This window comes from Diospyros lotus, chromosome 6 (assembly GCF_014633365.1).
Source record: "Diospyros lotus cultivar Yz01 chromosome 6, ASM1463336v1, whole genome shotgun sequence".
NCBI lineage: Eukaryota > Viridiplantae > Streptophyta > Magnoliopsida > Ericales > Ebenaceae > Diospyros > Diospyros lotus.
This window is the reverse complement of record NC_068343.1, coordinates 5,240,107-5,266,091: the sequence shown is the minus strand read 5'-3', so window position 1 is coordinate 5,266,091 and position 25,985 is coordinate 5,240,107. Positions and strand designations below refer to the sequence as shown.

Sequence of the window (25,985 nt, the reverse complement as noted above, 5' to 3'; positions counted from 1 at the left end):
ATGTGGCCATTAAGATCAGCCAATGGCCATCGATGGCTTCGGCATGGACGATGGTTACAAACAACTGGGTTACAGTAAGCGCGTGCGGGAAGGCTTGGCTACCAGCTGGATCGCAGCATTGGTACTAACGTTGGAGTTGAAGAAGATGCTAATTAGCTGGTGTGTGCAGCCTTCTGCGAGTACTTCCATTACGATATATATCCTTACCTAATGGAAGGTGACCTTAATTTAGCTGCTTGTTTCATTTGTTTGGGTTGCAGAGATCAATTGAAAAGCAACTAATTAAAATTCCCTTTAATTCTACTATGAATAGTTAGTTATTCTACATAAATAAAAAGAATCATTAATTTTTACAGCCACCTCAGGAACGTAAACTAATTAAAATTTTTGTGATTTTGGTACTAAAATTAATAATTTAAAAATATTATCGATACCTTTAAAATCAAATGAATATTGTTATATATGAAAAGAGTTACATAAAAATGTACGATGTATATATATTGAAATTAAGTATAACATTTATAAAAAAAAGAAAAAAAGATACACTTATAATTGTATCTTATAATTACAATTGCTCTCAAATCTATATTATAACAAAACAGCCGTCAAATTTTTTCCCGCCCATTTCCAATTACTATTTTGATATTTTATTATGTTTTTTTAATTTTTTTTTGCTTATCTGAAATGAAATTTTTATAGGTCATTAATTAAGTCTATATTTGTGAAAAACATGTAGTTGTTGGAATATGTAAATAATTTTTTTCATGGTTAAATAGTATTTGGAGAATGTGTAAGGTATATGAAGAGTCAAGATAAATATTATTAATTTATTCATATTATTAATTTTTAAATATTATCATAAAATTTTAATTAAAATAAATTACAAAAAAAATAAGACTTTTTTAAATCGGGAGAAATCTTGAGATATTAGATAATATTGTCGAATACCGACTATCAAGTAAATTTTTTATTTTTTATTTATATATAGTTTAATTAATTTAAATTTATTTTTTTAAATTTTAAATGTTATAATTTTATATATAACTTAAATGTTATAATTTTATTTTTTAACTTTATTTTTTTTGTTACTTTTTTAAAAATGTAACTTGTCATAAATGTGATAATTGATTGTTATGAGGAATATGTAAAGTCATGTATGGATAATCAATTTTAAAATTTTGATTATTATTATTTATATAATTAATTATTTATTTAAATTGTCTTTATTTTATATATAGTTTAATTATTTTAATTTTTTTTATAATTTTATATATAACTTAAATGTTATAATTTTATTTTTTAACTTTATTTTTATTTGTTGCTTTCTTAAAAATGTGACATGTCTTAAATGTGGTAATTGATTGTGAGGAGAAATATGTAAAGTCGTGTATGTATAATTAATTTTAAAAATTTGATTATTATCATTTATATAATTAATTAATTATTTAAATTATCTTTATGTTATATAGTTTAATTAATTTAAATTTATTTTTTTATAATTTTAAATATTATAATTTTATTTTTTAACTTTATTTTTTTTATTGCTTTCTTAAAAATTTGATCTGTTTTAAAAATGGTAATTGATTGTCAGGAGAAATATATAAAATCATGTATGGATAATCAATTTTGAAAATTTAATTATTATCATTTATATAATTAATTGATTATTTAAATTATTCTTATTTTAAATATAGTTTAACTAATTTATTTTTTTATATTTTTAAATGTTATAATTTTATATATAATTTAAATATTATAATTTTATTTTTTAACTTTTTTTTTGTTACTTTCTTAAAAATTTGACCTATCTTAAATATGGTAATTGATTATCAAGAGAAATATGTAAAGTCATGGATAATCAATTTTGAAAATTTGATTATTATTATTTATATAATTAATTTAAATTAATTTTCTTATAATTTTAAATATTATAATTTTATATATAACTTAAATGTTATAATTTTATTTTTTAACTTTATTTTTGTTTGTTGCTTTCTTAAAAATGTGACATGTCTTAAATGCGGTAATTGATTGTCAGAAGAAATATGTAAAGTCATGCATGTATAATTAATTTTGAAAATTTGATTATTATTATTTATATAATTAATTAATTATTTAAATTATCTTTATTTTACGTAGTTTAATTAATTTAAATTTATTTTCTTATAATTTTAAATATTATAATTTTATATATAACTTAAATATTATAATTTTATTTTTTAACTTTATCTTTTTGTTGCTTTCTTAAAAATTTGATCTGTCTTAAATGTGGTAATTGATTGTCACGAGAAATATGTAAAGTTGGATAATTAATTTTGAAAATTTGATTATTATTATTTATATAATTAATTGATTATTTAAATTATTCTTATTTTATATATATTTTAATTAATTTAAATTTATTTTTTATATTTTTAAATATTATAATTTTACATATAATTTAAATATTATAATTTTACTTTTTAATTTTATTTTTTTATTACTTTCTTAAAATTTGACCTATCTTAAATGTGGTAATCGATTGTCAGAAGAAATATGTAAAGTCATGGATAATCAATTTTGAAAATTTGATTATTACCATTTATAATTAATTGATTATTTAAATTATCTTTATTTTATATATAGTTTAATTAATTTAAATTTTTTTCTTATAATTTTAAATATTATAATTTTATATATAACTTAAATGTTATAATTTTATTTTTTAACTTTTTATTTGTTTTACTTCCTTAAAAATTTGACATGTCTTAAATGTGGTAATTAATTGTTAGGAGAAATATTTAAAGTCATGTATGGATAATCAATTTTGAAAATTTGATTATTATTATTTATATAATTAATTGATTATTTAAATTATTTTTCATTTAACATACAATTTAATTAATTTAAATTTATTTTTTGTACTTTTAAATATCATAATTTTATTTTTCAACTTAATTGATTATTGTCATTTATTTAATTCTCTGAAGATGTGCTATATGTTGGACTTGGAAAAATTAAATGCAAATTAAATTTGTGTTTTGAAAGTTATGTTGAGTAAGATTCAAATTGTGTGGCAAAGCGTGGGAAAAAAGAGAAACTTATAGTGTGTTTGATTGCACACATTTACCATGAAAAATATATAATCAGTACACATTTTTTATGGAAAATAATCAAACACTCTTAACTTTTCTATGAAAAAAATATGTATGATACAAGCATTTAAAACTTCTTTCCATGGAATTCATTTTCCAAGGGGGTGGGGTGATTTTTGTTTTCTAGGCAATATTACCTAGAATTAAATTCTAGGTAATGCAATCAAACACACCTTTAGAGTGTGTTTGATTGCACATATTTACCATGAAAAATATGTAATTATTACATATTTTCTATGAAAGATAATCAAACACTCTTAATTTTTCTATGAAAAAATATGCATGGTACAAGCATTTAAAGCTTTTTTCATTGAATTCATTTTCTAAAGGTGTGAGGTGGTTTTTATTTTCTAGGCAATATTACATAGAATTAAATTATAGGTAATGAAATCAAATACACCTTTAATGATGGCATGTGATTTGATAAATTGAGAGAAATAAGAGAATTTGAAGGAAGAGAAATTAATAAAAGAAAGTAAATATCTCTCTCTTTTCTTCCTCTCCATTCCTGTTCAATCCTTCTATTTCCTCTCTTCTCTTTTCTCGATTATTCTTCTCAAATTTTCTCTTCTTCTTTACTTTTATTTAGTAAATTTCAACCTTATTTTTTTACCCAGTTTGATTTTCTGGTGTAACATAGCACCACTATTCTGTCAAGTGAATGATGTGAATGCAACTAAGAAAAATTAGGCCTTGAGGATTCGTGTGGTATGCACATATGAGACAAATACACGTAAAATCCAACAAAAAAAAAAAAAGTCAACCCTTGAATGCATATTTTAGAATAAAGAGGTTGGTTATCGTTTTTTTTTTTTTTTTTCTGTTATTGTGTAATTTTTGTATTTTTTACGCATTGCTTATTTATTACATCTTAATTTAGGTTTATTTTTTACATGGTTTCGGGATAGAGTTATGTGCTTTTAATTGTTCATCTACCCTTCAATGCATATAAAAAAATCTTTCAAAATCTATAATCTTTTTGTTATATTTTCATGATTGTAATACGATTATTTTATTTATTTTTTATTTCTTTATTATAATTTTCATTTATTGTAACTACTAAATTATATAACTTTCACTTTAACATTTTTTTTTTTTACGATATCCATGCTTCGCATGGGTGATCCACTGGTTACTAAACAACTAATTAATAGCAATATGAGTAATGCTAACTATTTTCTTAAGAACAATAATTAAGGTGCAATCAATTAATGCACTTTGATTTTAATTTCAAAAATAATTTTATTAATTAACAAGATATTATATAACATGATACATATTTATCATCAATCAATAATACGTGTGTTTTTAATTAAAAATAAAATTCATTTAGTGCAACCTAGTCTTTACAATTTCAAATATTGTTAACATTATTAAACCCCTATAATTTTGTTTACAATTAATAAAATAATTTAATATTATTAAATCCCATTATTTTCCACAAATCAATCGCAACATTAATTAATCATATATAATAATATCAACTTTTTTTTTATACAAGGAATTACAAAAATTGTTCACACATGCAACTTCTTATATGTATATATATGAAGGATAAGTCACCACTTAATCTACCATTAGAGACAAATATGCCAATCTTTAATTAAGGGCATATTAATTAATTAAGAAAACCTTAAGGGCTGGTTGTTTATTTTTACCTATATATCTATTAGAATCTATAATTATACGCTTAAAAATACACAAATTACACATATATATTAGATAAGTATACAAAAAATTATATGTATAGTTAGACTTGGTCTTATATGAGAATATATAGATTATTGTATATCTATTCTAAAGATTACTGTAACCTCTTACCATAGGCCAATTTTTATATAATAAGTTAGATACATATAAGGTCCAAGATCAAGGGGAAACAATTAAAGAATATTGCAATTTCCAGTCTTGAGTTGATTGTTGAATTAATTAATTATTGCCACAAGGAAAAGCAAGAAAACAATTAATTATGTACGTCGTATAGGAGCTAGCAATATATATGATTTTTGGCAAAGAATTAATTAATGTGCATGCATGCATACCAAAGAACATATATTCAATTAACACACAAACTTCTTTACACAATCTTCCAACATCATCTTATCTTTTCACCACATATGTAGAAATGGAAATGAGAGAGAACGCATAAAATATAGCATAGCGTGCCAAAATTAATTAACCCTATTTCCTTGAAATATAATGAATGGCCGGGATCGATGGTGGATCACATGGATAGGCAGGGTATTATTGAAACCTATATATAAACAGCTAGCAAGTGCTTGAATGTAAGCATATTTGCCAGGTAATTCATAACATCACTCTACACGCAAGTTTTGGTATGGCCACCATATATATATATATGCCCCCTCTTGCCGGACGGCCAGGTTACCACCATATATAGGATCGGCGCGCGGTTCCGAAGCCGATCGGCCGCGCTCGATCGATCTGTACCAGAGGTGCTTCTAGCAATCAAGAGAATGATTGTCCCTCTGTTAGTTAAATCACAACATCTCTCTAATATATAGAGATAGACGATTCAGATTAATCATACAAATATTGGCTTTAATTAATTTTCTTCTTTGATGGGGGCAATTGCAGATGATTCGGATTGATAGATTAGAAGATGACTGGAATTATTATTGCTTGGAATGAATGTTAGAGTGTGTTTGATTGCACACATTTTTTATGAAAAATATGTAATTATTACACATTTTTTATGAAAAATAATCAAACACTCTTAATTTTTTCATGAAAAAATATGTATGGTACAACTATTTAAAACTTCTTTCCATGAAATTCATTTTCTAAGGGGGTGAGATGGTTTTTATTTTCTAAACAATATTACCTAGAATTAACGTGTTTAGTTAATTATAAGCCGTACGTACATCTGCTTCCGAATCTCTACATATGACAAAAGTAGGCTTAGACGTACAAATTAAGTTAGCAAATTAGTCTAACAAAAGGTAATTAATCCACAATTGGAACATATATCCGTGTTGTTTACGTCGCCGGCCATACATATATAATTCATTCTCGTGATCAATAAATGTGTGTTTGATTACGAGAATGAATTATATATGTATGGCCGGCGACGTAAACTTAATTCTAGGTAATATTGCTTAGAAAACAAAAATTATCTCACCCTCTTAGAAAATGAATTCCATAGAAATAAGCTTTAAATGCTTGTACCATGCATATTTTTTTTATAAAAAAATTAAGAGTGTTTGATTGTTTTTCATAAAAAAAAGTATAATAATTACATATTTTCTATGATAAATATGTGCAATCAAACATACTCTTTAATTAATGGTAAATGGGTCATGAATAAATAGATTCGTTTATTTATTTAAAATTTATATATATTTTGAGTCATCAAAATAAAATTTATTTAAAAATAAACTATAATTACTTATTTAAAATTAAAATAATTTAAATTTTTATATTTTAAATATATATCTATATAACACATTTTTTAAGGCGACATTGGTTAAAATGAGAGGTTTGTATTAAAATAAAATTGAAATATTTTTCAGATCAAAATATAAAATAGTCAAGATAAGGATGAGAAATATTCTAAAATTTTTATCAAATTGTTTGCTAAATTTTTTAGAATGCATTCAGGAACATATGAATTATTTTTTTTTATCTATAAAATATAAGATAAATTTATATGAAGTGATGAGAGATAAATTTATCTAAATAACTTCAGATAAAAAGTTACATGACTTCTTTTTCAAAACTTGTAAGATAAATTTAATAAAAACAATATAGAAAGTACTTTTATTTTAAATATTTTTCATATCTTATTTTTTTCGGTCCATATCTTAATTAACAAATATTACTTAAAATAAGTTTATAAATAATTAAATAAGAAAACATATATATGCTGACTTATTGTGAGATATCGAGATTTTTAAAATTATTAAAGGTGAGATTATCAACCCACTGTGTTATTCTAATTTGGATAGTTTTAAGTGCTCGTTAAATACATTGAGATCATATAAAATATTTTTTCCGTCAACCCTTTCTCCAAGAAGAAACAAATTGACGGCCCCAAGGTGGCATACATTGGTTAACACTAAATGTCTACTCTACTTGTTTGTAGTGCAGTTCTCTTCTTCATGATTTAAAACTTTAATTTTCTTATCATAAATAGGATTATAATTAACTCAATTTAATAAAAGAAACAATTAAAATTAATAAGACTCAATCAGAATCTAAAATTAATCAACATTATCATCTATCATTAAATTATAAATTGATTAATATTATTAATGTTACCCAAATACAACAATAAATAAATGTATTTATAGCGACATAATATTTTGACTAGAGCATGTGATTTACAATGAAGAAATTGGTTAGGGGTGAGGGTCAGAGGCCCTTGATGCTTAAGTCAATTTTTGAATAAAATTATAGAATGCAAGGCAAATAAAACTATAATAAGTGTAGAGTTCTAAGTATACCTCAATCAGAGAAGGGTTCTCGTACTTATAGAGAGAATCAGAAAGACTACATTTTTCAAATTTGTAGGCGGACACATCGGAGGTAAGTTTGACTCGTTGCTCACGATCTATGTGAGCAATATTTGAAAATTAGATCTCAAGGGGTCTATAGTCTCCCAAAAAGGTCTCTCATATGGTTTGGAGAAAGATGTGTAGGTCTAGATGGCCCACAAGAGAGTCTTTTGTATACAAATCTTTTTGTAAACGAGTTACCCATATATGAAACTCTTCTTAGAAAGGTCCCTCAATAATGTCGAGAGAGGTTTCTAGGAGGGATCGCTCAAGTCTCTTGATATGAGGTCAATCGATCTTCCTAGTCTAATAACTATATCGGTTTCTCGGTCAGTCACTCAACTAATCTTTCGATCTTACTCTACTGATCTCTCAGCAGTCACTCGCCCAAGTGACTCGATAAGTTGTGGACCCAAATGCCTTGATGTATTGTAGATCTCTTTGTTTAGACTTGAGTTTGTCATTGGGCATAACAGATATATTTTTGTTCTTATATATATTGATTATTGATCCCAGTTGCTACTCTATAATATTAATGACTCTTGTAAGTATAATGGTTATTGAACTCATCAATGCTTTGTCGGAGGTGGAAAGTAAGTCGCACCACGGTTTGATGGTAGTGAATTTGTCTACTTTGTTTGTCAGGGCTGTAGAGAACAAGTCAAGGAGTCACCCAAAATTTAGCTTTTATTTTACTCGATTCACTAGAGGATCCGGTGGACGGCTAAGCAATGACAAGCCAAATAGGGATGAGTATTTGCAAGGACGGCAATGGCAATGGCAATGGCTTTATTTAATTAGTTTTAATTATTTATTTTTAAAAAAATTATTAAAAATAAATTGCAAGAACTTAGTAAAAAAGTACCATATATATCTTGAATTAATTCTATATATCGAAGTAATTTTGATATCGTTATCAAGTAGATTATTACGACCATATAGAATATTTTTTCGCCAACTCTTCGTTCAAGAAGCAAACAAATTTGACGCCAAGGTTTGATATTTAGGTCAACTTAAAGAGTGGAGGATTAATGTTCATTCGATATATCCATAGATTATATAAACAGATATAGTTTCTCGATCTAGCTAGTTCAATATCGATCATCGATCCATTTCTTAAACAATCAATTACGCATAATCAGTTGATTCTCAATGTTAGTTGTGCTTCTGTTTTATTACTTCTTCTTCTTCTTCTTCCCCATCCTAGCATCAACATACAGAGATCCGACCTTTTATTCATGCAATGGTATTAACAGCTTCCCCAATTCCACCTTCTCCACCAACCTTACGCAAGCACTCGACACTCTTCAACACCACACTTCGCCCACCGGCTTCAACAGCACCATCACCGCCACAGCCACCGCGCTCGCCCTCTGTCGCGGCAGCTTAACCCCGTCGGAGTGCCAAACATGCATTGCCGACGCCGTGGTCGCAATCCTCCGTGTATGCCCGAACCAGACGGCGGCGGCGCAAGTTTGGTACGATTACTGCATGGTCCGGTATTCCAATGATGACTTCATCGGCAAGGTCAACATCACCATCGCCTCCGCGGTGTACGACCCAGCATTCGCTCCCCATCCGGACTCTTACGTCAAAAGCGTGCGGTTCCTGACCCAGAATCTGTCGTCGACGGCGGCAGCATCTGGGAAGAGATTTGCCCTGGGGATGACGCAATTGTTGGATGACCAAAGGCTCTACGGCTACTTCGATTGCACACGCGATATATCCACCAGTGATTGCTCAAGCTGCTTCTCGGCAGCCATGGAATTTATAAATCTGTGGTGCATAACAAGGCGAGTTTGTTGGATCTTGACGCCGAGTTGCAATGTGCAGTTCAGCATGGACCCAGCGCACATCGATTGGGTCATTGCGCCATTGATTTTGCCGCCCGGCGTCGGCGGTAAGAAGAGTGGTCTGAAGGTGAAAATTTCGATGGGAGTGGCGGGGGCTGTTGCTCTTATTGTTGGTGTTGGATTGGTGGTTGCCTTCGTGAGAGCAAAGAGGAAAACGACGCCGTCGCCGAGCGAAAATGCGGAGATGATGATGAGAAGAGAGGGTATGGGCCGAATGATGCCTTTCCCCTTCTCCTTGGACGATCTGATCATTGCCACCAATAATTTTTCATTTTCCAATTTACTCGGCAGAGGAGGATTTGGCACTGTATATAAGGTAAGGTAACTTATTATGAAATGCTTTTATTTTCTTTTCTAATTCATATATATAAGAGAATAATTACCACCCAACCCATGCATAACATGCATTTGAAGTGGTTGGGTCTGGTGTGGTGGCATTAGCTAGCTAGGAGGTTAATTAAGGTTACATATATATAGCTGTTCTTTCTATTATTATATATTAATTAGGAGCATTTGTTGAATATATGATTGATTAATTAATATGCAAGAGCCAATTAAGAGGTACTAGTGTAATAATTAACATGAAACATTAATAATAATGCATGCTGAATCATATATATTTCAGGGTAGACTGCCTGACGGTGAAAAAATAGCAGTGAAAAAGCTTGCAAATGGTTCAGTTCAGGGGCTTGAGTTCTTTAATGAAGTCAAAGTATTATTGAACATGCAACACAGGAATCTTGTTCGCTTGCTGGGGTGCTGCGTTGAGGGGGATCAGAGAATGTTGATCTACGAGTATTTATCCAACAAAAGTCTTGACACCATCCTTTTTGGTATAAATTATTAATATCCTTATTGCAATTCACACACACACATATTATGGTGAATATATTCATGATGTTTTCTTAATTATAAGTCATTTTATTAATTTTTTATTTTAAATGTATAACCTCTTAAATTACAATGGATGGGAAGAGCTAAACCAAGAGATATTTATACTAAATGTTGGATGAGTTTAATTTGACTGTCACATTATTTTGTACAGAAAATTACTTAATTTCATTGCAATTTTGAGAGACTTTTGTTCTTTTGCTCATGGCAAATGCATTATATAAACTTGAATTACGTGGTGGTTGTAGATAAGAGAAGAAGTGGAATTCTAGACTGGCCTAAACGATATAATATAATTGTGGGTATCACACGAGGTCTCTTGTATCTTCATGAAGATTCCTTATTTAGAATCGTACATAGAGATATCAAAGCCGGCAACATCTTACTTGATGAGCAGATGAACCCTAAAATCTCAGATTTTGGGTTGGCAAAATTATTTTGCGACGAGAAAAGTCATCTTACAACTCATCAAGTTGCAGGAACTTAGTAAGTAGTAGTCGTCGTCAATAATTTTATGTACTTGGACAAAAAATAATACATTAAATTAAATCAATTCATATAAATCTATTGAAGCGGCTACATGGCTCCGGAATATGCTAATAAAGGGTGGTTGTCGATGAAAAGCGACGTATTCAGTTTCGGTGTACTGATGCTAGAAATTATAAGCGGAAGGAAAAACCATGACGTACAATTTGATTCCGAACAACAGGATCTTTTGAATCTGGTGAGTCAGTACTGATCATACATTTGGGATATATTTATTTTTAAAACTTTCTACTACGTACGTACTTCATGACCCTAATTTTGACAGTAACCTAGAGGAAAGTCTCATCATTTTGCTAGTTAATTGGGTTTGCGTATATATATAATTGCAGACTTGGAAACTAGAGCAAGAAGGGAGGCTGATGGAGCTTGTGGATGCGACAATGGGTGCATTTCCTGAAGAGGAAGTATCAAAGTTCATGAGAATTGGATTACTGTGTTGCCAAGAATGCATTCAAGAGCGCCCAACTGTGTATTCCATTCTGTCAATCATCTCAAACAGTTCGGCAACCGTGCCTCCTGCCGGCCGGCCTGGATACCATAGCCACGGCCAGTCCGAAGCTCAACAGCCTCGCATGGCTGGCAGCGATGGTGCTCCTAGCAATCAAGAGAATCGACGTCTCTCTGTAATTAATTCAATCACAACATCTCTGGTAACTCAAGGCAGATGATTAATCAGGTTGATCAGACAAGTACTGATTTTTTTCCTTTTCTAATAAATTCATTCACAAAATGTTGTTTGGAGGCTGCGAAATTAAACGAACGAGAAAGATATACTCCCAGAAAATGCAAGATCTGGCAAAAGTAGTTCACACTTCACAGAGAGAGGGAAGCAGTTAGTCTAAACAAAAGGTAGAACAAAAATATAATTATATTCTCCCAGAGATATTTGCATCGTCTTAAATTCTTAACACGCACAAGAACCAAGCGCATGAAATCAAAGAACAAGAACAGCCAATGGCAAACCAGCTCGTATTCTCTGCTTAAAAAATGATAGAATAACCCAAAAGTAACAATAACCAATTTGTCTTTGCCTCTCTGTCACAGAATGAACCAAAAGTGTAACAAAAACCAGTCATACACCATGGCCGTGCGTTGTAAGCAACAAGCAAAAGCACACTAACAAAAGCAGAAATGGACAGTTACTGATCAAAGAAAAAGCAAAAAAGAAAAGCAGATTTGGAGATGGCAACAAACGCAATGTTTTCCTGTCTACGTTTCTGGTTTTGCAGAGCATGTGGCGTCAATTATAAGTTTCCATTGCTCTCCATTTAACCACAGAATCAAGTGAGATTCAGCTAATTAATTAATCCCCCAGCTTTAATCATTTCTTCTTGTTTTTATCCTTCCCGGTTGAAAAGATCGAACCCAACCCGAAAAGATTGGCCGGCGCGACATTCAGTACTGGGTTGATTCGAACGCCGTTGTTGCCGTAAGACCCGTAGCTCTTCTTCAATGGAGGCTTCTGGTAACTACACGAAGAAGAAGCCTGCGACGACTTCAACGCTGCCAAGGATTGATTTTTCTGCTTATGGATATGATGATTCTCCTTCGATAATGTCGACGACGATGATCGTTTAATGCTCGTCGCCGACCCAGCTGAGTTGCTCCGGGAAAGAAGCGGCAACGGGCAGAAGCTCCCGGCATAGCCGCTGCCGCAGTTGAGACTACTGCTCCGTTTGAACCTCCAAAAGGACTTCGAGTTCGAGTTCTGCTTCTCATCCGGTCCGGAACCCGCCATTTTCGTCTCCTTCGAGCTCTCGTTGCCTGGATTTTCTTCACCGTCGGGAAACGGTGCTTCTGAAGGAGCCGGCGAGCGTGTTTGTTTCGGCCGCGCGACCTTCTTCTTGATTTGGATGGCTAGAATCTTGCCGTCGGAGAAAAGCTCATCGGCGGAAGACGATTCCTGGTCGTAATTGCTCTTGCGCGTGCAGAAATCGAAATCAATGCCGGACGAGGAGTTCGACCGGAGGAGCTGCTGCTCGACCGGCACGACGTCGGACTGGGAGAGATCGTGAGAGAACGAGATTCTCGGGCTCACGACTAGGCTACAATTCTCGGGGCACAACTGGACTGCCATTTTCTCGGACTTCCCGGGAAAATTACAAGCTCATGAACCACAAAGAGTCAGAGATGCTTTGAACCCTTTGCTCTTCTGCCTCGATGGAGGAAATGAAGCCTCAAAGCCGAGTGAAAAGCGCAAGACATCAAACGGTGATTATTGGCCAATTGGGTCTCCAAGAAAACTTGAACCCAAGGCTTGAAAAAGTAATCAACTCAACTCAACTCGTCAGTGATTAGCAAGAGAGAGAGAGAGAGAGAGAGAGAGAGATCATCAGGACGTGGGGAGATGAAACTTGAGGATAAAGATAAAGATATACAGAGGCTGCCTCAGTATTCATTATACCCCTCGACGTCTCTTCATTGAGTTGAGCTACTAATTAACAAGAAAATAATTGTGTTGGGACAGCCAGCCCGACATGAAATAAAATAACTTCCCATTATTATTTATATAAAATTAATAATAATATCACAAACTCACAAACAGTACCACTTACATGCTACTCTTGCAATTCATGAGAACTCATAATTATTATCATTCTATAGATAAAATTTTCATATAGCATTTAAAATATATCTATAGTTTTTGTAAAGACAGTCTCCTGACCCACTATCTAATATTAATGATAAAATAGTCTTGTAAAAATAAAGAAGCATATATATTTTATATTTTGTTTTTACATTAAATGTTATATTTTGATTAAGTCTATACTAACATATATAATTATCTTCTCTATATATTAACTCTAACTTTGGTGACAGTCTTTTCCAAATCCGCCGCTGAAAATGAAATGATAAGAGAAATAATGGTTATTCTACATACACGAGGCCAACAACTTGGGGATAATGATTGGTGGTTTTCAGGAACAGGGTTTAGGGCTGCACCTACTTCCAGCTACGAGGTAACGTGCGATATGCATCGCCACCAAACCAAGCACCCCTTGGTATTCACCGCCAACCAGAAGAGTGGATTGCGTTCTTAATTTTTGGTGGGCTTAATTATCTTTGGTTTCGGCATTTACGTGGAGTACGGAAGGGCAGGCAGAGAGTTCAAATCTTTCTCTAACAGCCCTGTCTACTCGTCGTACAATACAATACAATACAATTGCAGCTGCTGCTCAGTGCTTATGGAACACGACACTTCCACCATTTTCTTACGCAAAAAGAAAAGGTTACCAGAATGATGGGCCCAAAGCCCACTAAGGGCTGCCGCAACAGTTGATGGCATCTGTTTCCGAGGGAAGGTGGCCCTCTTGGCGAGATATATGGGCCCAAAACCCATTACATCCACATTCATGATTCATCATCGATCCCTCACTCCCTCCGCGGTCCAAATTATAGCAGTGGGAGTGGATAATGAATTGAACCCTTGGGAATTCTTCTTTCCCATCTCTTTCCAGAGCTTTCTCTCTTTTTCCATGTGACCAAACGCTGAAAGAAGAAACCGAAACATCGGCCCCCTTCTATTGTTGAAAATATCTCGACGATTAAGGGTAAGGGTACTACTTGAACCAACAATGGGATGTGTCTGTTAAAAGGCTTAGTTTTGTGCGTTAGATTAGATGAAAATGAACATGATCACTAGTGGCCTAGAAAAGACGTAGTGGCAAAAAGTTATAAAGGATAAGAAGGCCTACCAAACGCATCTCGCCAAAGTTGATCTGCACCTTGGGCGGTGGGCTGGAAAGTGAAAACCTCATCGATCACCCATCACTGTTGTGCGGTCTTGTTTTTCGCTTTCCATGTTTGTTTTCTTTTTTATTTTTGTTTTTCAGTTTAATGGGAAGTTCCAATTCTAATAACGAAACAGATTAACCTAACCTCTCAACGACCGACTCAGAAAGTTAAAGCTAGCTTTACAGAACAGATTGGTAATAAGTGATGATAACCTTCTATCCAGCTTTAGGAGGCTTTCATGGTTCGGACAGGACCGGCCGAGAGGTGGATGAATTGAGGGAGGGAGGGATGAAGGGTGAAGTGAAGCTCTTGATTTGGTTGGTGAAGACTTGGAATGATTGAATTACAATAATTCCATTGTCAGTTTGTCAGCCTGTGTCTATCAGTTTGTTTTCTGGACACTGCCAGTCGCTGCCCCTTCTGCCTATACGTTCAGAGGGTGTTTGGCTTATTGGTTTAGCAGTTTATAAGTTATTTATTTTTACCGCAACTTATTTTTTTACACCCTTAATAATATTTAAAAACTTCGATATTATTCAACTTTTAACCTAATTTAGTATCAACCCCTCCCCCCTTGTTTTTTCAAAGCTCATAGAAACTTTTTGTGTTGACTAAATAAGTCTATATAAATTTATGTAAATTAATTAAATTATTTATTTATTCTCAAATAAAATATATATTTTTAATATTTATCTTTCTTTATCTCTTTGCTTTCTCATCCTGTTGTCAAACACATCTCAATCACCGGTCAACTAGACTCATTTTCGTCATTCATCAATCTCCATTCTATCCATTTGTCATCTCCAACTCATCGTCGACACCTATATCTTCTCCTCCATTGCCTCCTCTCGCCATTATCGTCGCCCCTAGTGCCCCCTCTCTCTCTATATATATATATATTAATATATATTAAATTAATATATTTAATATTTTTATTAAAAATTAGTATTTTTATGAATTTTATTTGCATTCTTAACAACATGTTTACTTTAGTCTTTTTTTTTAAATTTTGATAATTTATCAATTCTTTCAAATCAAACATATAACTATATAACTGACAACTTAAAAGTATATTTATCTAAACACGTTATCAGTTTAAATATTATTCAAATTTTAAATTTTTACACAACTTAAAAACTAAAAAACTTTAAAAGCTCATTTTAAAAATAGGAAGTCGAGCACCCTCTTAATTCATACACCCGTTTGAGTTACTATATTCATGCCCCTTGTATATTTTTTGTTTAAAATTTAAACTAAAATAAGAAGAAAATATTTTTATTTTAAGTTGATATTTTCTTTTTGTGCCATTTTTTAAAAAAAAATTGATTTATATATAACGTTTTTTAAAAAGAGTAAAATAAAATAATATTAATAAAAAAAAACGACAACAAACAAACTTGCCGTAACCCATCAGCCCAAAACTACAGCACAGTAAGAGCCCAACATTTTGGATTTAATGGTACGTCTAGTATCCCTGCCCGTCTACGCATTAATTGGACAGCCGGGGGTCGGAACCTGGCCCTTCCATTTGGCAATACAACAACACCCCCCCCCCCCCCCCCCCCCCCCCCCCCCCCGGGGCGCCGGCGGGGGCTCCCCCTCTCTCTCCCTGGGATTTTTGATAAATTACTTTCTCGATCAATCTTCCATATGGAAACTAAATTGATTATTAAATGTCTCATATGAATCGGATTAATTACAACAATAATAACATAACTTTACATTCTATTATTATTTGGTCATTAAATTTTAAAATATTACTTGTTAGTCATTTGATATTTCAAAACGATTACTGCTCAGTCACTGAACTTTGAAATGTTACTTATTAGTCACTGATATTTCAAAACTGTTACTGCTTAATTATTAAACTTTAAAATGTTACCTATTAGTCACTGATATTTCAAAATTGTTACACTAAACTTTAAAATATTACTTATTAGTTATTAATATTTCAAAACTGTTCCTCATTCGTCACTCATGAACTTAAAGTTTAATAACTATCGAGTGATGGGTAAAAAACGATTTTGAAATATCAATGATTAGCAGGTAATATTTTAAAGTTCAGTAATTAAGCAGTAATAATTTTGAAATATGAATGACTAATGGATAATATTTTAAAGTTCAGTGACTAAATAGTAAGAATTTTGAAATATCAGTGACTAATAGGTAATATTTCAAAGTTCAGTGACTAAACAATAACCGTTTTGAAATATCAGTGACTAACAGGTAGCATTTTAAAATTCAGTGACTAAACAGTAATAGAATGCAAAGTTAAGTTATTATTGGTGTAATTAACCCCATGAACTGTTAATTTATTTATTTCACTATTTTTATCATTTGAATGCACCTAATATAATATTTGTACTTATTTTTAAGGTGGGTGATTAAAGCTGGAGATCGAAGAGAGACATGATGATTGTTCTTTTATTTAATTAAAGTCTATCACTTAATTTAAAATTATAATTTAGAGAGAATTTCATTGAAACCCTTTTAATTTTCTCAGTTCCCAAGCAAGATAAAGAAAAATGGCAAAAAACTCTGTCATTTACAAAGTCAATTCCACAACCTAATACAATCGCGATCAAATTAATTTCTAATAACCTAATCACACCTTATTGTCAAATATCTTCCAATTCTAATATGTTGATTATGAAAATCACATTGTCTGTTATTTCTTACAACAATGCCTACGAATGCTATAGTAACAATAAAGTAATTTGACATTATCATTAAATTTTTACATATAACAAAATTTGTAAAAAATGCCGTATGAATCATATATAGTAACAATGTGTTCTAACGATAGATGAGTAATAAGAAACACACATTTATGGGCAAATGAAACTTTGGCTATGGCAAACCTACCCATGAACCATAATAAAATTAGCAGCAACAACAACTTATTAACTTATTAGATGTAAGAATTAGTGAATTTGACATTGATTGGGTAGACTAGTCAACTGCACATGATAGAAAGATCAACGATACTAGTTCATCCTATCAATGTCGATTTTGCCAATTCCCACTTCCCATCGGATGTTGGTAATTTTGTCGTGGTTTCTATGCAAAATATTTTTTTTTGTTTCTAATTTATTTTAATGAAAAGGATCATTTTATTTTCAAGAGCACAGAGACCATCAATGTCTTTAACTTAAAGGGGTATAGGTGAATATATTTAAATTTATCTTTATTAATTACTAAACTTCGATCATTACACATAAATTTTAAATAATATAAGATTAGATTACAGTACTTTTACTTAATATCTGTATTTTATACGGAATCAAGATACAACAACTTTGTTATCGCGTGAACTGTGAAGTGGCAAATAACGATTTGTTGTGAGAATTCCTACCGCCGTGCCAGATTGGAATCCCAATTGTAATAAACTTGACGACCAAGTCCACAGTGAAGTGACGGCGTGCGCTGCTTGAAGGTCAAATCTTCGTTTCCAGAGCTTCCCATTCCCATTACGACTCCATAAGCGCGTGTTTTCCTAATCTCTCTCGCCCTCGCACGCAATTGCCGATTCCACGTTTGAATTTCAAAAGACAGGGCCTCCCTCCCTCCCTTTCTCTCTCTCTCGGACATTAATTGGACTCCGTTCTGCTCTCTGTCGATCGTTTGCGGTGATTTCGGCAGAGACAAATGGCGAATTGGGAGCTTAAAGGCTGTTGCCACCACGACCAGAAGGTCTTCCTCGCCACTATCGGCATCTTCACCGTCGTGATTCTTGTGGTACGATTCTCTCCTTTGCGAGGTTTCTTTTACCTCTATTGCTCTCTTTTCCTTCCTTCTTTTCTATTTTCAAATATATTCCTCCTTTGTTATTTACTTTCTTGCTTTAGATCCAGAAGCTGAGCGTTATTTCTTCATGCTTATGGTGCTCCAAAGCTTTCCTCTCCTTTCATTTTACCTCGTATGATTTGCCTCAGATCATTAGCGAGAGTAAAAATTAACACAGCTCCTAATTTGTTGTTGGTGTTGTTGTGATACGCTTATACATGTCAGCATGTAACTTATCGGGAAAAAAGGTGTTTATATAAATAAATCGATGCTATTAAGTTTGTTTCTTGCAATAACCAATCCAAAAATATTTTGTATTCAATTCAATCAATTGTATAATCTACTGTGTGTATGATGTGTATGTTGGTTTGGAGGCATTGTTATATTATTTCGTTAAATTGTTTGACAGTATTGATGATTTTATACATTTCGACAATGTTATCTTGTATAGAAAATTTCACTCCATTTGTATATATTTTTAAGAATATATATCGTCAATTTATTGTACTGATGTATTTGAATTGGTACTTGTTATTGTTTAATACAGTTCCGTACCGATGCTATATAGTTTTCTGTATCGTACCATTGACAAATACGATACCTATCCCAGTTTGTTGTGTTGATATTTGAATATTGAGTTTTTATGGAAAAAATATAGTTTAGATATCTCTTATGAATTGTTTAAGAAGACTGGGAAATTAATTGTGGATATTAGTATGTTACTCACAAATTACAGTAGAATAGGTAAAGTGGATAATGCATCTAGCATATTATGTAACTATAAAATCCAAATAAAAATATCAAATGGTTATAAAACCAATTCTGTTGTATGGCGTACATTGTTAGTTAAGTGTTAACACTTGTAAAATATGAACGTAATTGAGTTATGTCATGTTGGATGTTTAGCTATAGAAGAAATGAGGATATGCAAATGGGGTTGAAGTGGCTCTCATTGAAGATAGGATATGGAAGACACATCTAAGATTATCTGAACATGTGGAACTAGAAATGACAAGACACATTTGTGAGAGAAGAATATGGGAAGAAAGAAGTTTGTTGTGCCTAAAGTGGTAAAAGGAAATTAAAGAAAATTTGTTAAAAAAACTTTTGGGCCTGAGATGTAAAATATTAACCTTACAAGGGATATAGTTACGGATAGAGATGATTGGCACACTAGAATCTTAGTAGCTATCCCCACTCAGTACGATTGAAACTTCTTGTTATTGTTGTTTGGAGATTGTATTAGAGAATATGCAAAACAAACCACATATCATTATCAGGAGCAGAGCCAGCATGGTTCAAGTGGGGTCAATTGACCCCACTAGGTTGGTTTCTTTTATTATATACATGTATATAGTTAGATTAATTATAGTTTGATCCCACTCAAAGATGAAAATTTTCAATTCATCCAGTCATTAGAAGACATGGAAGATAGAGAAAATTGAACCTTTTATGTGATTTTTTCCACAATTGAAGTGTGTTAACTATTAACCTAAATTTAGATTGGGAATTTGTTTGCTTTATGTTTATATTTAGTTATACTCAATTGCTTTAAGAAACAAGAATAACATTAGCGATTATGATATTTATGATTTTTTTTTTATTGAATCTGTATAGTTGGACTTCTATTATTAAATTTGGATTATTTAAGCTTATGGTTAACAACTTAACAGTGTTGATAATGAACCAATTATACGGTTCTTTCAAAATATGAAAACTCATTATGGATAGATTCATAGATATAATAATATTTTTGTACATTTAAATGTTATCATAAGTAGAAATTTTTTTGTGTTATTACTTTACTTCGTTTGATAGTTGTGTTTAATTGACCCCACTGGCTTCAAATCTTGGCTCTACCACTGATCATTATGCATCTGATATTTTTTCCCATCTTCATCTTTCGAAATTGAAATGTTAGTACACATGCTCACATTATGCATCTGATATTTGTACTAACATCCAATTTCAGAAGATGAAGACCAGTAAATATCAGATGCATAATGGGATCTGGTGTCCTACAAATAGTTTTCTTTTTTTTTGGGGGGGGGGGGGGGGGGGGGGGGGGGGGGGATCCAATTTGCCACAATATGTTATTGCCTGAGCAAATGCACATGCATACATGTATTCTGGTCTTTTAAGATATTAGTTCATGATTTACTTTTTGTGTATGTTATAAAGGATTAGTGCATGCTTGCTTATTTGGCAACTTGTAAGATTTCCCCTTTTTTGCCAATCCCATCTAGTGGGATTAGGCTTTGGGATTGCTGTCATATATGATTTCCGTTTTTGTCTTCTTTCCCCCTTCTTTTTTAAAGTTCAAATCTTATGCTCTCTTATTAATTTTATCATTTTTGATGTGTCCATCTCAGATGATGTTTGGCAAGACAAATCTCCTTTGACCTTGGTACATAATCTTTATGTAGTTAGAGTTCGTGACATATTCCATCCACTCTTCTCATAGGAGTACCTATTAGTCTGATAGGGAAGCAAAACGTTAAGAAATTTAAATGGGTCTAGGTGATGCGACTAGGAAAACCAGTGGCACCAAGAAAAAATGTACATAGTTGGAAAGGATGATTCAAGTTCTACAGAGTTTATTTATGCTATTTGAAATAAATGATAAATGTAATGTACAATGCTAAATAATTATTGCCCTACTAATATTTTTCTTTTTCTCTTGATTTGTCTTTTCTATGATTTCTGTTAAAGTGTTTCTTTTGATCAAACAGCTATGGAGGACCTTCATTCTCACACCTTTTAAACTGATCACTGTATTTCTTCATGAGGCAAGCCATGCAATTGCTTGTAAGCTCACATGTGGTGAGGTAAGAATCTGTTTCTTCCATTGTATTATTTTATTCAAAGGATTGCCTGTGATGAGGTAAGAAATCTCTGGCCCTACTTTCTGTTTTGAACTTGCAGAGAATACAATTTCCTGCTTCGGTTTCTTTGGTCTTTGGCTCCTCTTTCATTTGTCTGTTCTTCTCCTTCTCTCATTGCCATTTTGTTTTTTTGTTTGCTCAGGCATTCCCATGGTTTTTCATTGCTGCTTCAGATAAAATATCTGTCTTATGTTAGTATTGTGCTTCTATTTGACCCTATCCACTTCAACCTCATTTAGTGATTGTTGTATAAGTTGGTAGCATGATTTACATTTCAATGATTTGGAAAGGGTATTTTCAGTTTCTTAGACCAAATATATGATTTCTCTATAAGAAATATTCATTGTCTTTTGTGGAACTTTCAGAATTGGATTCTGGGAGATGTGAGGCAGGGCCAGAGAAATTTTCTCTAACTATGCTACTTGGCAACTGTCCATTTTACCTGCATCCTCCCTCAACAATAGCGGACTGCTAACCACATTAATCCAGAAAGATTTATGCTTTCATTTGATTCTTCTTTATTCATTTAAGGAATTTAATTTCACTTAAAACGTTTCCATGTAGTTATGCAGCTTTGCCAAAATTTAGTACCTTTCTTATCAGCATGTGCTTATTTCTGTTAACAAGACTTGAGTATGTGTTATGGATGGTATATAGTTCAAGAAGATAGCAACTGCAAGAGCCATCATCACTTAATTTAAGGTCTTTTTTAATCTACATGGGCTTTTTTTCCTTACAAAGACTAGAAGTGATCCTTATGTAAAGTATCAGTTAACTCATTGATATTCCACATTTACTTAGGACCTATCAAACCGAAGCCATAATGAACTAGGGTCTGATCTTGACTCTCAGTTAGGATGCAGACATCTGCGTGTGAAAACAACCTTTTAACAGTAGCGAACAAGAGAAGAAATGATGTTGCATAGAAATGGTGTTGCATTGTTTGTGACTAAAAATAAATACTGAAGGTTCTCTCCATGGCAAGAATAATTATCTAAAGTTCTCTCCATGGTAAGAAGTGAGGGCTTGTCTGTGGTACTCATATTAGGAGTGCAACATGGCCCATATGTTCCTCAAACAATTTATAGCATCCATGTTTTTGTTGATGTAGTCTGGTGTCAGCCATGACTCTATTTCTAGGTGAAGGAGGATAAAAAGAACAAAAGGAGAAAAATGTAGAGAAAAAATAAAAGGGAAAACAGACTTAGGGTAAAATTAATTAGTTTTTCAAAATATTAATTGCTTCAGCTGCTAATACACAGTATATTGTCTTGAATGCATTCAATTGCTAATTGCTTGATGATACTGCCATCCAGATGGCAGCAAGCACTGTGTTACTTGTGGTCAAATTGGTTTGGGTTGAGGACTCCATCGGATGCCTTTTAGATTCCAATGCCACTTGGTTAATTTCTTCTTTGATAACCTCCACCGCAAATTGTCTGACCTATGCTGATATGCAGGTGGAGGGCATTCAGGTCCACGCAAATGAGGGTGGGTTGACACAAACTCGTGGTGGTATATACTGGATAATCTTGCCTGCTGGATGTAATGGCCTTTTCCCCTCCTTATTGCTCTTTACAATCATTCTTAATTTTTGCAACAAACCTAAAGTACAACATCCAGGGAAACTGCCAAAGTGGAGTGTAATTGTCAACGTGATTGGATCCAAATGGCCTTCGAAATTAAATTTATCTCAAACTGTCTTATCTTGATTTTTGCATTAGGTTTCTTTTTAAGGAATCGGATTTTAATAATTGCTTCTTGTATTTAGATCTTGGTTCATCATTTTGGGGGATGGTTTTCATACTAGCATCCACGACTCTGCTCACCACGAGAATTGCTGCTGGTTGTTTTGCTCTTGCTCTGTTTATTGTGCTCTGTGTTGCTAAAAATGTGAGTAACAAAGATTTATAGTTGTGCAGCATGATCTGCAGATGCCACATTTAATTACTCTTGCTGCTAGTTTGTTTTTATTTAATTATTCTTTTATTTTTAGTATTATTATTTGAAGAAAAGAATGAAATCTCTAAGTTCAAAATGGTACTGTCTTACTTGCTTTATTATCCTATTATTGAAACAGTGGACCCTTCGAGGACTTTGCATTGGTGAGTACTTCCAAGATTTTGATATCTCCATCATATGACTTTTTAATATCCAATGCTTGTTGCTGTTTAAGTACAGAAACTTACAGATTGATCTTCTCAGGATTTATAATTTTCCTCGCTGTAGTTTGGGTTCTTCAAGAATACACAAAATTCCGTATCCTCCGATACATCATTCTCTTCATTGGTATATGCTTTCTCCCTCCTACAACACCATGTTTTTTATGGACTTTCTCCCATTTTTTCTTTTTACTCTTCATTTTTCTTCTGAATCCGCTTTTCATTTCTTCCATGGGCCAAGAAAAGTTTCTTATGTCTTATTTTGGCAAATTATGCAGGTGTAATGAACAGTCTGTTTTCAGTTTATGGTACAGTCTCATCCTTGCCGCATGAATAGAGTAGATGCTTACAAAGCTATGAATCTCATTTGACTAAAACAACAATGCAGATATTTATGATGATCTAATATCTCGAAGAGTTCATTCAAGTGATGCCGAGAAGTTTGCAGAACTTTGCTTTTGCCCTTGCAATGGTGTTGCGTGGGGTGTCATATGGTGCGTTTTTTTGCAGTCACCAACAGGATCATGAGTGGTTGAATAATACATGTTCTGTTTGAATGTGAATGTTTCCATGATTCCGTCACGTTCTTCACTTATGGTTTCTTCTTGCAGGGGAATGATCTCTTTCATATTTCTTTGTGGAGCCATTTATGTTGGACTTGTCATCTTGTCTTGAGGTACGATGCTGACCATGTAACTCTTAGATTTTATGCGTTCCTATGGTGCATTTGCATGTTTCTGGAAAGGCAGAACTTAATCACACTTCACTCCACAAGCTGTCACCAAAATATTTAGATGCATGTTCTTCACGGAAAGCCCATTGCTAACATGTAACATCAGATTAAGTGCGTTTAGCCATAAGAACAGTGCACCACTAGTTAACTTAAAACCCGCAGTCATGCTATAACAGGCACAATGACTTCAGCATTGTAAATAGAGAATATTCCTTTACATGAAGAGGCCTTCATGCGAGTTGCACATAGCATTCTAAGCTTTGGCGTGTGTGTACGTGTATGTTCAGCTCTGGTGTTATGCCTCCTGCCCTATTCAGGAGTATAAACTTTAGTTAACCTTGTTTTTCGACAAGACTTTCCTTGAATCATGCGACCTCCTTTGCAACTATATTGTCAGCATATACTCTTGAAAGTCTGGAGTTTGAAGTGTTACAGAGTAGAGAGGAAGAGGGAAAATTTAAAAGCAAAATAAGCATTTCATCTTTACCCTAACTTGGAATTTTGCATTTAATTACAGGTTCCCGGACAGGTCCTGAATTCTTCTTGATATCTATGTAGAGAAGTGGTGCTCATTCATTCGTACTATTTCTTTCAAGATATCATGTACCATACCATTCCAGCATTTTTGTTTTGTTGCTCTAACAAAGCTTCGATGCCTTCATTCTTTCGACCCTTTCCCGGGGTTTACATTTCTGATTTATGCTGTATAGGATAATTTTATGGATGCGCCAAAAGTTTATTATACTTGAAAGGCTATTGGAAGACTTTAATGGAAACGCAGCTTGCTTGAAATTCTAAGAAAAGCCTAGGCTTCTGATGCCTTGAATTCAACTCGGTTGATCGAGGCAGTGGGCCTGAGGGCCACAGTAACAAGTAATTGTTACCCTGGCCCAAAAACAAAAAAAGAGTATCAGTAACCAAATGCAGGAATCTCTTTCCTCTACATTTTTGGAAATTCTGCCTTTCTTTTTTGTGAAATTTTTTTGTCAGGCTGTTTTTGATGTTGAGGATCTCCACAGGGTTATACCGACCTGCCTTTCCTTCATGAGAACAGGCGTGCAATATGCGACAGAGATAACAAGTTAAATTACATGGGTCTGTTTGTGGTCTGATGGAAGGATATTGCTGCTGCCTTCGCAGTCATTTTGAAACTACACCTACCTGTGCTCTCATTAGCCCCTACCGCTCCCTGTAATCTTACAGTGAATTCAAACAAGCCCCTCTAAGCTGGTTTCTCAGCTAATATTTTTTCAAACGGACCAAGAATTTCGTTACCGTAGATGCTGAGGCTTTTGATGCACATGGAGCATCCAACAAGGCTAAACCTGTTCCAAGCCTTTACTAACGCGCTTCTTACATCATTACAGCGACTTGCTCCTCATGCTGGACTACAAGAATTTTATCGAACAGCTTGAGTATATTACAGAACTACAAGTCCATAGAAATTAACGGCTTTTTCTTTTCAGAACATCAAGAAGGGGTGCATAAAACCCTTGGTTTCAATAAGCATCCTAGAAACTGCCCCTAACTATTCAGCCAGAATTTTCCCAAGTTATCAGCATGGTCCACCTGAAAATGCCAAGGTGAATATTAATCCAAACATTATAAACAAATTCTGGAATGGAGAAGCATATTAGTGGTGTCATATGTCCAAATCGTCATCTGGGTCCTCGTCAGAATCTGGCATCTCATCATCTGAATCACGAAAGTAGATAATCTCGCCCTTGGCAGGATCCTCGTGCA

At 32.9% G+C, this 25,985-nt stretch overlaps 3 protein-coding genes across 6 annotated transcripts; 2 read left to right on the top strand and 1 right to left on the bottom strand.

Moving 5' to 3' along the window:
* Positions 1-22: 22 nt before the first annotated feature.
* On the top strand, positions 23-11,609 carry LOC127803694 (cysteine-rich receptor-like protein kinase 25). Its single transcript, XM_052340120.1, has 6 exons — positions 23-159; positions 8,908-9,820; positions 10,130-10,337; positions 10,644-10,881; positions 10,969-11,119; positions 11,271-11,609. Exons 1-6 carry the CDS (start codon positions 23-25, stop codon positions 11,607-11,609), a joined length of 1,986 nt encoding a protein of 661 aa, XP_052196080.1.
* A 233-nt stretch (positions 11,610-11,842) lies between these two features.
* On the bottom strand, positions 11,843-13,411 carry LOC127803289 (uncharacterized). Its single transcript, XM_052339405.1, has one exon. It carries the CDS (start codon positions 13,016-13,018, stop codon positions 12,263-12,265), a length of 756 nt encoding a protein of 251 aa, XP_052195365.1. The 5' UTR covers positions 13,019-13,411; the 3' UTR covers positions 11,843-12,262.
* A 4,678-nt stretch (positions 13,412-18,089) lies between these two features.
* LOC127805019 (uncharacterized) lies at positions 18,090-25,976 on the top strand. Of its 4 annotated transcripts, none has more exons than XM_052342180.1 (10): positions 18,090-18,414; positions 21,195-21,290; positions 22,808-22,892; positions 23,119-23,240; positions 23,428-23,452; positions 23,553-23,636; positions 23,788-23,817; positions 23,898-24,003; positions 24,121-24,185; positions 25,262-25,976. In XM_052342180.1, exons 1-9 carry the CDS (start codon positions 18,325-18,327, stop codon positions 24,182-24,184), a joined length of 702 nt encoding a protein of 233 aa, XP_052198140.1. In that variant the 5' UTR covers positions 18,090-18,324; the 3' UTR covers position 24,185; positions 25,262-25,976. The 4 variants fall into 4 exon arrangements, with proteins under 4 accessions (XP_052198140.1, XP_052198141.1, XP_052198137.1 ...); XM_052342181.1 differs by lacking the exon at positions 25,262-25,976 and adding an exon at positions 24,953-25,034; XM_052342177.1 differs by lacking the exon at positions 25,262-25,976 and adding an exon at positions 24,760-25,034.
* The last annotated feature ends 9 nt before the right edge of the window (positions 25,977-25,985 follow it).